We start from the raw sequence: 14046 nt of genomic DNA on the forward strand, positions 1-14046 counted from the left end.
ACCATATTTCCTGCCCAAACTTTCACAGTTTGTTCCCTGGGGCAAAAAGGTTCAAATGGATACCTTTTGAGCCTGCAGGCTCCGCTTTGTCCTTCTCTTCGCTCCTGTGGAGCTCTAACAATGCATGTCTGCTCCGCTAGGCTCCGCCTCCTGCCCCTCGCCAAACTTTTTTTTTTAGTAAGAGGCATGGTGAGTTTTTTGAAATTGCAATTTGTGTCACAATTTTCAAAATTTTTCGGAAAATTAAGAAATTAAATAAAATTTGTTCACATTTTTTTTTATGGTTACCAGTACAGTACAGTGTCATCTTATAATTGGTGTGGTGGTAATCAGGGATACAGACTGGTGACAGTATGTTTAACCCCTTCCTGTCCAGCCGCTGCAGTTATACTACGACAGGTTGGCTCCCCTGGGCAAGTCGTCGTAGCTGTACGTTGGCTCTTTAACCAATTCAGCCCCGGCAGATTTAGCTGCTGAATGACCAGGCCATTTTTTATGATTTGGCACTGCGTCGCTTTAACTGACAAGTGCGTGGTCGTGCGGAGCTACACCCAAACAAAATTGACGTCCTTTTTTTCCCCACAAATAGAGCTTTCTTTTGGTGGTATTTGATCATCTCTGCAGTTTTTATTTTTTGCGCTTTAAACGAAAAAAGAGTGACAATTTTGAAAAAAACACAATATTTTGTACTTTTTGCTATAATAAATATCCCCATTTTTTTTAAAAAAAAAGCAAATTTTTTCTCAGTTTATATGCATTCTTCTACATAGTTTAATAAAAATCGCAATAAGCGTATATTGATTGGTTTGCGCAAAAGTTATAGCGTCTACAAAGTAGGGGATAGATTTATAGCATTTTTATTATTATTTTTTTTTTTTACTAATAATGGCGGCGATCTGCGATTTTTATCAGGAATTCTACATTATGGGGGACACATCAGACACTTTTGACACATTTTTGGGACCATTGGCATTTATACAGCAATCAGTGCTATAAAAATGCACTGATTACTGTAAAAATGTCACTGGCAGGGAAGAGGTTAACACTAGGGGGCGATCGAGGGGTTAACTGTGTTCCCTCTCTGTGTTCTAACTGAAGGAGGGATGGGACTGTTTAGGGGAGATGACAGATCACTGTTCATACGTTGTATGAACACACGATCAGTCTCTTCTCCCCTCAGAGAATCGGGATCTGTGTGTTTACACACATAAATCCCAGCTCTCGCTGTGTGAGTGATCACGGGAGCCCGGTGGCCAGGCACTCGCATCGGCTCCGGGGGCGAGCAGCGGGCGTGCACCCTTAGTGGCCACAGGATGAAGTGACGTAACATAACGTTGTTTTGCCCAGCCTTGCCATTCTGCCGCAGTAAAACTGCGGCGGCTAGTCGGCAAGTCATTAAGACACTGTAGCAGGCGCACGCACCTGCAGCGTGTCCCAGGAGCCGATGCACATGCCCGGCGGGCGCAATGACCGCCGGGCACCCGAAATCGCTCGTGACAGAGCGAGAACCGGGATCTGTGTGTGTAAACACACAAATCCCAGTTCTGTCTCCTCCTCTAGTCAGCCACATTCCCCCCACAGTTAGGACACATCTAAGGAACACAGTTAACCCCTTGATCGCCCCCTAGTGTTAACCCCTTCCCTGCCAGTGACATTTATACAGTAATCAGTGGCTATTTTTAGCTCTGATCGCTGTATAAATGTCAATGGTCCCAAAAGTGTCAAAAGTGTCAGATCTGTCTGCCGCAATGTTGAAGTCCTGATAAAAATCGCAGATCACCGCCATTACTAGTAAAAAAAAAGAAGAAGAAAAATGCCATTAATCTATCCCTTATTTTGTAGACGCTATAACTGTTGCGCAAACGAATCGTATACACTTATTACGATTTTTTTTTTACCAAATATATGTAGAAGAATACTTATTTTTATTTATTTTATTTATTTATGGTACTTATATAGCGCCGTCAATTTACGCAGCGCTTTACATATACATTGTACATTCACATCAGTCCCTACCCTCAAGGAGCTTACAATCTAAGGTCCCTAACTCACATTCATACATACTAGGGACAATTTAGACAGGATCCAATTAACCTACCAGCATGTCTTTAGAGTGTGGGAGGAAACCGGAGTACCCGGAGGAAACCCACGCAGGCACAGGGAGAACATACAAACTCCAAGCAGGTAGTGTCGTGGTTGGGATTCAAACCAGCGACCCTTCTTACTGCTAGGCGAAAGTGCTACCCACTGCACCACTGTGCCGCCCTTATCGGCCTAAACTGAAATTTGTTTTTTGTTTTTTTTTAATTTGGGGGATATTTATTATAGCAAAAAGTAAAAAATATTTATTTTTTTTTCAAAATTGTTGCTCTTTTTTTGTTTATAGCTCAAAAAATAAATATCGCAGTGGTGATCAAATACCACCAAAAGAAAGCTCTATTTGTGGAAAAAAAAGGACGTCAATTTTGTTTTTGTACAATGTCACACGACCGCGCAATTGTCAGTCAAAACAACGCAGTGCTGTATCGCAAAAAATGGCCTGGTCATTAAGGGGCCAAATCTTTTGGGGCTGAAGTGGTTAAAACAATATATATATATATATAAATATATATATATATGTTTCTTTAATTACATTTTCAAAACATTTTTTTACTTTTTTTTAACATTTTTAAAAGTGTTTTTCTATTTTCTTTTACATACATTCATCATAATTATTCAGTCTCACCACACTGGTGAGTGATTAGGGATTTTTTTTTCTTGTACAGTGCATCCAGAAAGTATTCACAGCGCTTCACTTTTTCCACATTTTGTTATGTTAAAGCCTTATTCCAAAATAGATTAAATTCATTATTTTCCTTAAATTCAACAAACAATACCCCATAATGACAACGTAAAAGAAGTTTGTTTAAAATCTTTGCAAATTTGTTAAAAATAAAAAAAAGGAAAAAATTACATGTGCAGAAGTATTCACAGTCTTGGCTCAATACTTTGTTGAAGTACCTTTGGCACCAATTACAGCCTCAAGTCTTTTTGAGTAGGATGCTACAAGCTTGGCACACCTATTTTTGGGCAGTTTCTCCCATTCTTCTTTGCAGGACCTCTCAAGCTCCATCAGGTTGGATGGGGAGCGTCAGTGCACAGCTGTTTTCAGATATTTCCAGAGATATTCAATCAGGTTCAAGTCTGGGCTCTGGCTGGGCCACTCAAGGACATTCATAGAGTTGTCCCATAGCCACTCCTTTGTTATCCTGGCTGTGTGCTTAGGGTCGTTGTCCTGTTGGAAGATGAACCTTTGCCCTAGTCTGAGTTCCAGAGAGCTCTTGAGCAGGTTTTCATCAAGGACGTCTCTGTACATTGCTGCATTCCTCTTTCCCTCGATCCTGACTAGTCTCCCAGTTCCTGCCGCTGAAAAACATCCCCACAGCAGGATGCTGCCACCACCATGCTATGCTGTAGGGTTGGTACTGGCCAGGTGATGAGCGGTGTCTGGTTTCCTCCATTCAGGCCAAAGTGTTCAATCTTTGATTCATCAGACCAGAGAATTTTGTTTCTCATGGTCTGAGAGTCCTTCAGGTGCCTTTTGGCAAACTCCAGGTGGGCTGTCATGTGCCTTTTACTGAGGAGCAGCTTTCTGTCTGGTCACTCTACCATACAGGCCTGATTGGTGAAATGCTGCAGAGATGGTTGTTCTTCTGGAAGGTTCTCCTCTCTCCACCGAGAAATGCTGGAGCTCTGTCAGAGTGACCATCGAGTTCTTGGTCACCTCCCTGACAAAGGCCTTTCTCCCCAGACCACTCAGTTTGGCCAGTCGGTCCACTTTAGGAAGAGTCCAGGTGGTTCCAAAATGTTTCCATTTGGATGATGGAGGCCACTGTGCTCACTAGGAGTTTCAGTTTTTCTGTTCCCTTCCCCTGATCTGTGCCTCTATTCAATCTTGTCTCAGCGGTCTACAGACAATTCCTTGGACTTCTTGGCTTGGTTTGTGCTCTGACATGCACTGTTAACTGTGGGGCCTTATATAGACAGGTGTGTGCCTTTCCAAATCATGTACAATTAACTGAATTTACCACAGGTGGACTCCAATCATGTTGTAGAAACATCTCAAGGATGATCAGTGGAAACAGGATGCACCTGAGCTCAATTTTGAGTGTCATGGCAAAGGCTGTGAATACTCACGTACATGTGATTTTTTTACGTTTTTAATTTTTAAGAAATTTGCAAAGATTTCAAGCAAAATTCTTTCACTTTTCATTATGGGGTATTGTTTGTTGAATTTGAGGAAAATATTTAATTTAATCCATTTTGGAATAAGGCTGTAACATATTAAAGTGGGAAAAAGTGAAGCTCTGTGAATACTTTCTGGATGCACTGTACAGTACACTTTGGTTGCTATTGCAGTGATGATCACTGTAACAGCAATGTTTTGAACTGTCATTCATAACAACTGTGATTTACTATTGTGTGCTGTGATTGGCCCACAGCTATCACACGGTAAGGGGTGCTGTGATTGGTACCATGTGATAGCTGTGGGCTAATCACAGCATCACTATAGGAAACACAGCTGTTATGCATGAGATTCATTCCAGCATTGTCAGGCTTTGACATGCACCCCCGGTGTAGACAAGTGGCCTTGCTGACACCCATTGCACAGATATGGTCCACCAATGTTACTATCAGGATGCTTGTGCATGTAGAGTGAGTGCATATAGACAGGAAAGCTGAAAGAAGATGGAGATGATCAGCAGGACCTGAGATGCAAAAAAGGATATAAAAAGTTGAAAACAGTATTTTATAAAAAAAAAAAATGTTTATGATACACAATTCTTTATAAAACTAAGCAGGGTTTCAATAAAGCACTAGTGTCATTTTCCTAACAGTATTGACCCTTTAAAATTGACCCATATTCAAATATCCCTGCGGCCAGTTTCAATGGGTTTACCGACACATGCAGTAAATGAATTCTTAATAGTGCCACTTTTACAAAGTGGCATGATGCCTGCATTAAATTAAAAGAGAATTATTTCTAGTTTTTAGATAACAAAATGGGAGGTAATTAGGATCAACTTGTATTTTATAAATCACTATAAGTCATATGTCATAAAAAGCTGAAAGGTCTGATGATACATACCTGTCTCCTTTGTTGTGGTTTGTGGTGTGCTGTATGAGATCAATGGTGAATTCTTTTGATTGAGACTTCTCTTTTGTGGAGCAATTGTATTTGTAGCAAAACTTTCCACACTGAACTCATATATATATCCAGGTTTCAAACCAGCTACAACAATTTTCATATCTTTTGTTGTACTGTTGTAAACATTACTTTCATTTAGTAGAACTATGACACGATAACCGTCCACATTACTGTTGTTATAATGTTGGAGATCCCATTGTAATGTTGCTGTGGTGTTAGTTGTATTAACTTTAAAGTTCTGTGTAGAAACTGGGTCTAACGTAAAAACAAAACGAAAAAAAAAACTGTTTCTTTGAACTGTATGCTTTCAGATAATACATTGTGCCTGTAATTTTTTCACAAAAACAGTACACTTTGGCTATGTTCACATGGATGTTAAAAGGTGGAGACTGGAAGGCCTGCTTATACTATGATAGCTAGACAATTGACATTCTTAGAAGGAGGTCAGCAATTGCCCACACGGTTCTATAATTTTTCCCTTATAGGGTCCGTCAAAGTAAAATGCTTTAGTTAAGAATATGTTCTAGCTCAGTCATTCACTCATAGACATCTCCTACCTTTTGGGTAAAAATTCCCAACTGTCATCTGGCCCTTTCCCCTATGATTTAATATGCCATGAGAAGGAAGAAATATCAAAAGACTGCTTCAATAATGCAGTTCAGTAACAAAAACAATGTTGAAAGTAGCCCATAGTAACCAATGACATTTTACATTGTAGTCTTTTGCAATAGGGCTGGTTTGGTTTTATTACATACAAGATTATCATGAATTCCAACTAGAGACAAATTAACTTTTATATGCCTTTTAGACAATTCTCACTATGTACACTTTTATACATTTTAGAGCAGAAATCAATAGTGACATATGACTTTTTTCACTATGGTCTAATTCACATTACTGTATATCGCTCTGCATTAACACACTTTATTGTGATTATATGTGAAGCACTGCATTTATGCAAGCCATTCATTTTGAATGGGCTCCAACACAGAAAAACTGGTGCTCAAAGTAATTTTTCCACTGCAGCATGCTGCAATCTATATCTTGAGTTGCATTCCCCTGTGGTGTGCTGTAGCACACATGCGTTGTGTACATGCAAAGGGGTGTCTTTCAAAATGAATGGCAACACACACAAACTGTTGTAAAGTGTGCTGTACCACACACATTACTGCAATGTGCTAGGGTTTAATGGGTTCATGGGATATTCACTTACAAGAAGTCAGTTATTCAACTTGTCAATTTTGCTCCAGATCAAACAATAATAATGTCTCTATGGATAATGCTAGACATCACCTGATGAAAGATCTCAGGGAAACAGCAATCATTCCTATTGGAAAAATGGTGGTTGTTTTCACAATGACAAACTGGTGTTGTAGGTGTCTGGTAATGGCTTTTCCTCTTCTTGCAGAGGCTGCCCCATCTCCCTCTCCATTATCTAAACATGTTAAATGGTCAGTGGACTGAATGTGCATGCTCATGGACTTGCCGCCCGAGAGACAACACAGAGGGCGGTTGGATTGTGTCAGCACATCCCAAGTGTCCTCTAATTATAATGATTGGTAGCCTGGGATTTTGGTTGACTATTCTTCACCCTTTTGTTACAAAATAACTACATCAGTCATGCAAACTAAATGATGACAATGTACAGAAAAGAAATAACAAGAAAAATTATCTTACTGGTTTGAAAATAGTTTACAGCATTTTCACTGAATGTATTTCTAAATACAGATGTTACTGTTATTCTATAGAGATTTCCTGGAAATAGGCTTTTGATGGTAAATTGTGTGTCACTTGTTGTATTTGGTCCTTCGCCTTTGTTTAGTTTTACATTATTCCATGCCACATTGTACTCATATAAACTTGTGTGAACATCCCTAGGTGGTGTCCAATAAACAACTATTTCAGTGGTACCAGTAACATTTCCAGCAAGATTCTGTGGTTCATTTGGCACTGGAAAAAATAGAGAAATGTATTTGTTTTAGAATTAATTTCTGAATTATCTGTTACAGATTTGTTTCATCAAACCCCCCCCCACAAAAACTAAAACACACACATTACCAATTAGTTATTAGTTATAATTAGAATCAGGTACATAATGGGATTTATATAAACATTGTTACCAATGTGTAGTCAACCCTTGACTTCTTCTCAAGTAAACATTTTACAGAGTATTGACTTAAGCGGAACATAGATGGATAATATTCATTCAATCAGCACCTGCAGCCCAGCATCTGCAGCACTGAACAGTGTATTCTGACAGGGAATGAATCTCTGCTGTCAGAAAACAATAGCACATTGGGGAGGATTCCTAAATACCACCTGGTCGATTAAAAATATAATCCATCTATGGCCAGCTTTCTCCCCCACTTTGCTCAGTTCATTAGAGACTATCAGACTGGATTATTGAATGGTTGTGGAAGGACTTTGTTCCAGGAGGAGTTGGGCTTAGTTCTTAGTTCTAGATTGTATAAGTGTAACTGTTAATTTTTTGTATTATGTAATTTTTCATGCTTGGTTTTTTAGGATCATAGGGCCACAATACGTAACAATGTTTGTGGCCAAGAACATGTACATTTACTGAGCTTGTTTGCAGCAACATGGGGTTTTTTAAAAATAAACAACAAAGAATGTCTCTGACTGATTTTAAGTATAATGGGGCGTACACACGGGCCGACTTTCCGACGGACTTTTGACAGACTTCAGACTGACTTTTTTTACGAACACACTTGCCTACACATGACCGGACTATGGACGGACCTGCCTATACACGACCGGACTTTCTGGCAGACTATGTTCCTCGGTCTTCCCGACGGAGTTACGACTTACTTTCCGAATGAACAGACTTGCCTACACATGAACAAGTCCATTCATTTTGAACGTGACTCGGGTACGACGGGACTAGAAAAAGAAGTCAATCTCGCCGCTTTTATCCGCGAGATTGACACCTTACGAGCCCCGTTGCGGGGCATACCAGGCCCTTAGGTCTGGTATGGATTTTAAGGGGAACCCCCTACGCTGGAAAAACTGCGTGGGGGTCCCCCCTAAATAAATACCAGACCCTTATCCGAGCACGCCGCCCGGCCGGTCAGGAAAGGGGGTGGGGACGAGCGAGCGCCCCCCCCTCCTGAACTGTACCAGGCTGCATGCCCTCAACATGGGGTTGGGTGCTTTGGGGGAGGGGGCGCCCTGTTGCCCCCCACCCCAAAGCACCTTGTCCCCATGTTGATGAGGACAAGGGCCTCTTCCCGACAACCCTGGCCGTTAGTTGTCGGTGTCTGCGGGCGGGGGGGCTTATCGTAATCCGGGAGCCTCCTTTAATAAGGAGGCCCCCAGATCCCAGCCCCCCACCCTATGTGAATGAGAAGGGGGTACATCGTACCCCTACCCATTCACTTAGGGAAAAAGTGTCAATAAAAAAACACACTACACAGGTTTTTAAAGTAATTTATTAGACAGCTCCGGGGGTCTTCTTCCGACTTCGGGAGTCTTCTTCCGACTTCGCCACTCTCTCTGGCCTCTTCTCCTGGTGTCCGGTTCTTCTCCCGCTCTATGGCCTCTTCTCCCGGTGTTCGATCCCTTCTCCCGGTGTCTGGTTCTTCTGCTGGCTCCACCGCTATCTTCTGCCACTCTTTTGCTAGCGGTGGCCCGGACTTCTGCGTCATCTTCTTCCCTCTTCTCTTCTTCTGATGTTGACGCTCTCTCCGGCTGTAATGCTGTGTGAGCGCTCCACAATGACAATGAGAGAGCGGCAAAGTCAGAAGAAGACCCCCGAAGTCGGAAGAAGACCCCCAGAGCTGTCTAATAAATTACTTTAAAAACCTGTGTAGTATGCTTTTTTATTGACAATTTTTCCCTAGGTGAATGGGTAGGGGTACAATGTACCCCATACTCATTCACATAGGGTGGGGGGCTAGGATCTGGGGGCCCCCTTATTAAAGGGGGCTCCCGGATTCCGATAAGCCTCCTGCCCGCAGACCCCGTCAACCAACGGCCAGGGTTGTCAGGAAGAGGCCCTTGACCTCATCAACATGGGGACAAGGTGCTTTGGGGTGGGCGCCCCCCTCCCCCAAAGCACCCACCCCCCATGTTGAGGGCATGCGGCTTAGAATGGTTCATGAAGGGGGGCGCTCACTCGTCCCCACCCCCTTTCCTGACCGGCTGGGCTGCATACTCAGATAGGGGTCTGGTATGGATTTTGGGGGGACCCCACGCTGTCTTTTCGGCATAGGGGGTTCCCCTTAAAATCCATACCAGACCTAAGGGACATCATCGCCTCCCCCTCGCGCTCGCCGCAATAGGAAAATTTGTTTTTCCTATTGCAGCGAGTGCGAGATGTAGTACCCTGCCCTTGCATCGTATCTGGTCCGTCGGACCAGCATACAGACAAACGGGCTTTCCTTTAGGAACTGAGTCCGGTGGAGTTATGACGTAAAGATTTGAAGCAGGTTTCAAATCTAAAATCCGTCGGCTTTCCAACCGAAACGGTCCGTTGGAAGTCCAATGCAGCCCACACACGGTCGGATTGTCCGCCGGATTCGGTCCGTCGGACCAGTCCGTTCAGAAGGTCCGCCCATGTGTACGCTGCATAAGGGGATGCAAATGTTTATATGTATTTTTTTTGTAAAAATGTAATTTTTAATTTTAAATTAAAGTTTGAATAATTTCCCTCTAAAAAAAGGAATTGTGGCAAAACCTGCAGCAAAATGTGACCTGATTTCTCCCAACTCAACTAAAAAAAAGGGTTTAATTGCTATCTTTCATCCTGTTGGAGAGATTCCTCTTACTACCTGTCCAGGTAACGGGTTTTGCTCTCTGGCATCCGTATTCTCATCATACCATTGCTGCATCCCGTGGCCTTTTCCTCACGGAAAATGAGCCCTCCAGAGAGGAATTACAATGTGGGGGATCGGGAACTTTTGGCAATCAAGACAGCTCTCGAGGAATGGAGGTATCTCCTGGAAGGTGCCACTCATCCCATCCTGATTTTTACGGACCACAAGAACTTAGAGTATCTCCGCACGGCCAAATGCTTAAGACCCCGACAGGCTCGATGGGCTCTATTTTTCTCTCGGTTTAATTTTCACATAACCTATCGCCCAGGGTCAAAGAATGGAAAGGCGGACGCCTTATCCCGGATGTTTCCGGACACTCCTGAAGAAATTGCACCCAGTACAATTTTGTCAAAATTTTCTACTGATCCAACCCGACCTAAGATCCTCTATTGAGCAGGCCTCTAGTCAGTGCTGAAGCGGAAGTCTCCTCCCTGAGAAGCCAAGAGGGACGCCTGTGGCACCAAGATAAGATTTTCATTCCTCAGCAACCCAGATTACAAGTACTGAAGACCTTTCATGACCATCAGCTAGCTGGTCATTTTGGGGTCCTAAAAACAACCTAGCTAGTTAAGCGGTCCCTATGGTGGCCCATTTTGAAACTTGATTGTAAAACCTACGTCAACTCTTGCATAATCTGTCAACAGAACAAAGGATCCAACGCCAGGTCTTAGGGCTTGTTAAGACCATTACCAGTCCCAGAACAACCATGGAAGAAGATTTCCATGGACTTTATCGTGGATTTGCCCCCCTCAGAAGAATTTACTACCATCTTGGTGGTAGTAGATCGCCTGTCCAAAATGGCGCATTTTTTGCCTATCAAAGGTACTCCCTCTGCCTTGGATACAGCAAAAATCTTTATTAAGGAAATCATTCGATTACACAGATTATCAAATAACATCGTATCAGATAGAGGGGTACAATTTACCTCTAGGTTTTGGAAAAACCTCTGCAAATTACTTTCAATTGAGATGTGTTTGTCCACAGCCTACCACCCACAGAGTAACGGTCAGACCGAAAGGACCAACCAGACGCTGGAACAGTATCTGCGTATAGCAGATACTGACTGCGTATAACAGTATATTAACAGTATAACAGTATATTCTTTTTCTCAGGACGACTGGATTCAACTATTACCTTGTGCAGAATTTGCTTATAATAACTCAATACACACTTCTACCAACCAATCACCCTTCTGGGTGATTTACGGCTTCCATCCCTCATTTTTACCCAACGTCATTCCGGAATCTTCAGTCCTGGCGGTTCAGGACAGAGTGGATTTCATCCATACTAATTATCAGACACTCCAGAATACCATAAAGAAGGCCCAAGAAGAATATAAGAAGCAATATGATAGAAAGAGAAGAGCGAACCCTACCTTTAAGATAGGGGATAAGGTCTGGCTCTCATCTATAAATCTCAAGTTACCATGCCCATCTCGGAAATTGGGACCCAAGTTCCTGGGCCCTTTTGAGATCAAACGTGAAATCAACCCTGTAGCCTTTGAACTCACTTTACCCGAATCTTTCAAGATCCATCCTGTTTTTCATGTGTCACTTCTTAAACATGTTGTTTCTAGTCCTTTTCCAGGGAGAGAAGTGCCCCCACCTCCGGTCCAGGTTGGAGATGAAGCCGAATTTGAAGTTGAATCTATCCTTCACTGTCGTCGGAGAGGTAGGACAATTCAGTTTCTAATCAAATGGAAGGGGTATTCTGCAGAAGAGAACTCTTGGGAGCCTGCAAGTTATGTACACGCTCCTAGACTAATACAGAGATTTTGCAGTAGGTACCCCGAAAAATGGGCACGTTTAGGCATCCGAAGGCTGCCCCTTGGGGGGGGGGCACTGTCAGGGAAATAGGCGCATCCCTATGCATAGTCCTGCTAGGCTAGCAAACCAACACAGGCAAGGTCGCGCTAACGCGCATCAACGCACACGGATGTGCAATGTGTCTACTAGGCGGACGCCTGGCGCCATGTTCGGACGAATGCGAGTGCGTAACAACGTCGCGATGGTACGAACGCATGAACGTAACGGTGCACATACGACGTGATACTGCGCCTTGTTTATTTAAACGTTCCACTGACAGTACCACATTGCTGGATTATCATCAGCTCTTCCTGTGTTCCTTTGATCGTGATTCCTGTTGTCCTGACCTCCTGTGTACCAACCCGGCTTGTTATCTACTCCTCCGGACCTCCTGTGTACCAACCCAGCTTGTTATCTACTCCTCTGGACCTCCTGGCTTACCCACCGGCTTGCTTGTGACTCTTCCTGTCTGCTTTCTGCATCTGACCCCGGCTTGGCTAAATGGACTCCGCATTCCTCTGTCTCCTGTACCTGGACTTGTTGCTTAGATTCTCGGACTGCTTTACTGTGTTTGACCCTCTGGCCTGGCTTCTGATTTCCTATTGGACTTCCATTGGTCCCCTCCTTGGACCTTAAGCACGTTGCCTCCAGTGACTTTGCTCTATCAAGCCACCAACACCGGCTCCTACTTCCAGGCAACCCGTGCTTCTGTGAACACCGCATCCCTGTGTCATCTTCAGGGTTGTGCTGCACTCGGCCGCAAGGGGAGCCCTCTCAGCAACTCTGTCTCCTACCAAGATCCTGACATATACACTTCTGCCAAATTATATACAGCATATGGACAGACAATACCCCTTATATACCCAGTGGTGGGACAAAGTTCTCTGGCACCCAAGGCGAAGATGACAAAGAGACTGTGACAGATGGTATCTGCACATACGGTTACCAGACCAAATAGAATTGGGGGGCTTGATGTGGTTAAACCAGTGTGATGTAGTCATAAGGAGTTAAATGAAATAGAGTAGGATTTTATGTATCATTATAATCTAATTATGTTACTCCATCCAGGGGGGCAACAGGGCAAGGCTGGCCAGCTGGTGACTGAGCAGGCCGGTGGGTGAGCGGGTGGGTAGGGTGGTGAGTGAGCTGGTGGGTGAGTGGGTGGGTAGGCTGGTGAGTGGGCTGGCGGGCGACTGAGCGGGCTGGCCAGTGAGTGACCGAGCAGGCCGGTGGGTGACTGAGCAGGCTGGTGAGCATGCCAGAGGGCAGGCTGGTGAGCGGGCGAGTGAGCAGAGAGATCATCATCTCTCATCGCCCGCCCTGCATCACCGCAGTTCAGCTTCTAACAGAACACCACTATCACACAAAGTTTTAGCAGAATGTTAAGTAGGACAATCATTACCAAGGTAATACATATATTGTTTTTTTTAAGGACAAACAAGGCATTTTGCTCGTAAATATTGTCTTGCAACAATGATTTTTTTTCCCACAATCCTTAGACAATTAATCGTAACAAAACTAAACAAAATGCACTTTTTCTTTTTTTTGACCAGTGTTAGTTTAAAAATAAATGGTTTTAAAGCATGCATTTTATTTTGTAATTTGTCCTGTTTAAAATGACTCTACAATCATGATTCTGGTACAAAGCATTACAAAGTTATTTACAAATGAAGTAAAGTATTTTTTTTTTTTTTAAATTTTGTATTTTTTTTTTAAAATGTGAAACTTGTAAATATATGGTAATGTGTAAAAATTATCAAAACAAACAAAATAAAAAAAAATAGATATACACGGTTAAGAAAATAACAAAGAAAAACAGCAGGACAATAGTAATTAAATATATAGGGAGAATAGGGAGTTAATTAGAGCCGATTTGAGTAAACTAAGGGTTAATAAGGGGTTAAACAGAGAAACACTTTATTAAAAAAAAAAAAAACTTTTTTTACTTGTTAGTTTGTTTTAACTGACATCATCTGCATCATCTGTGTGTGTGGGAACTAGTTAAACAGAAAATGATGCATTTGACCACTAGATTTGGCTACTAGATGGAGCAAAGTATCATAGGAATTTAATACTTTGGTCCATCTAATGTGATATTTTCCCTATAAAATCAAATATTAACATTTGAACAGCATAATTCAATTGCATTCATTTTTTGAATAATAATACATAATGAATTTACATGCACTTTCACTCAGTAAATGCATATACATCTTTTTTT

At 42.6% G+C, this 14046-nt stretch overlaps 1 protein-coding gene across 2 annotated transcripts in view; it reads right to left on the reverse strand.

Moving 5' to 3' along the window:
- The window catches only part of LOC141110735 (receptor-type tyrosine-protein phosphatase H-like), a 788595-nt gene that overhangs the window by 261555 nt on the left and 512994 nt on the right, over positions 1-14046 (reverse strand). For both annotated transcript variants that reach the window (XM_073602293.1, XM_073602291.1), the window contains 2 exons: positions 6866-7138; positions 5129-5443 (listed from right to left, as the gene is read on the reverse strand). In XM_073602293.1, coding sequence (XP_073458394.1) covers positions 5129-5443; positions 6866-7138 — 588 coding nt within the window. The remainder of the gene's footprint in view (positions 1-5128; positions 5444-6865; positions 7139-14046) is intronic.

Source organism: Aquarana catesbeiana, linkage group LG10 (genome assembly GCF_042186555.1).
Source record: "Aquarana catesbeiana isolate 2022-GZ linkage group LG10, ASM4218655v1, whole genome shotgun sequence".
NCBI classification, from domain to species: Eukaryota; Metazoa; Chordata; class Amphibia; order Anura; family Ranidae; genus Aquarana; species Aquarana catesbeiana.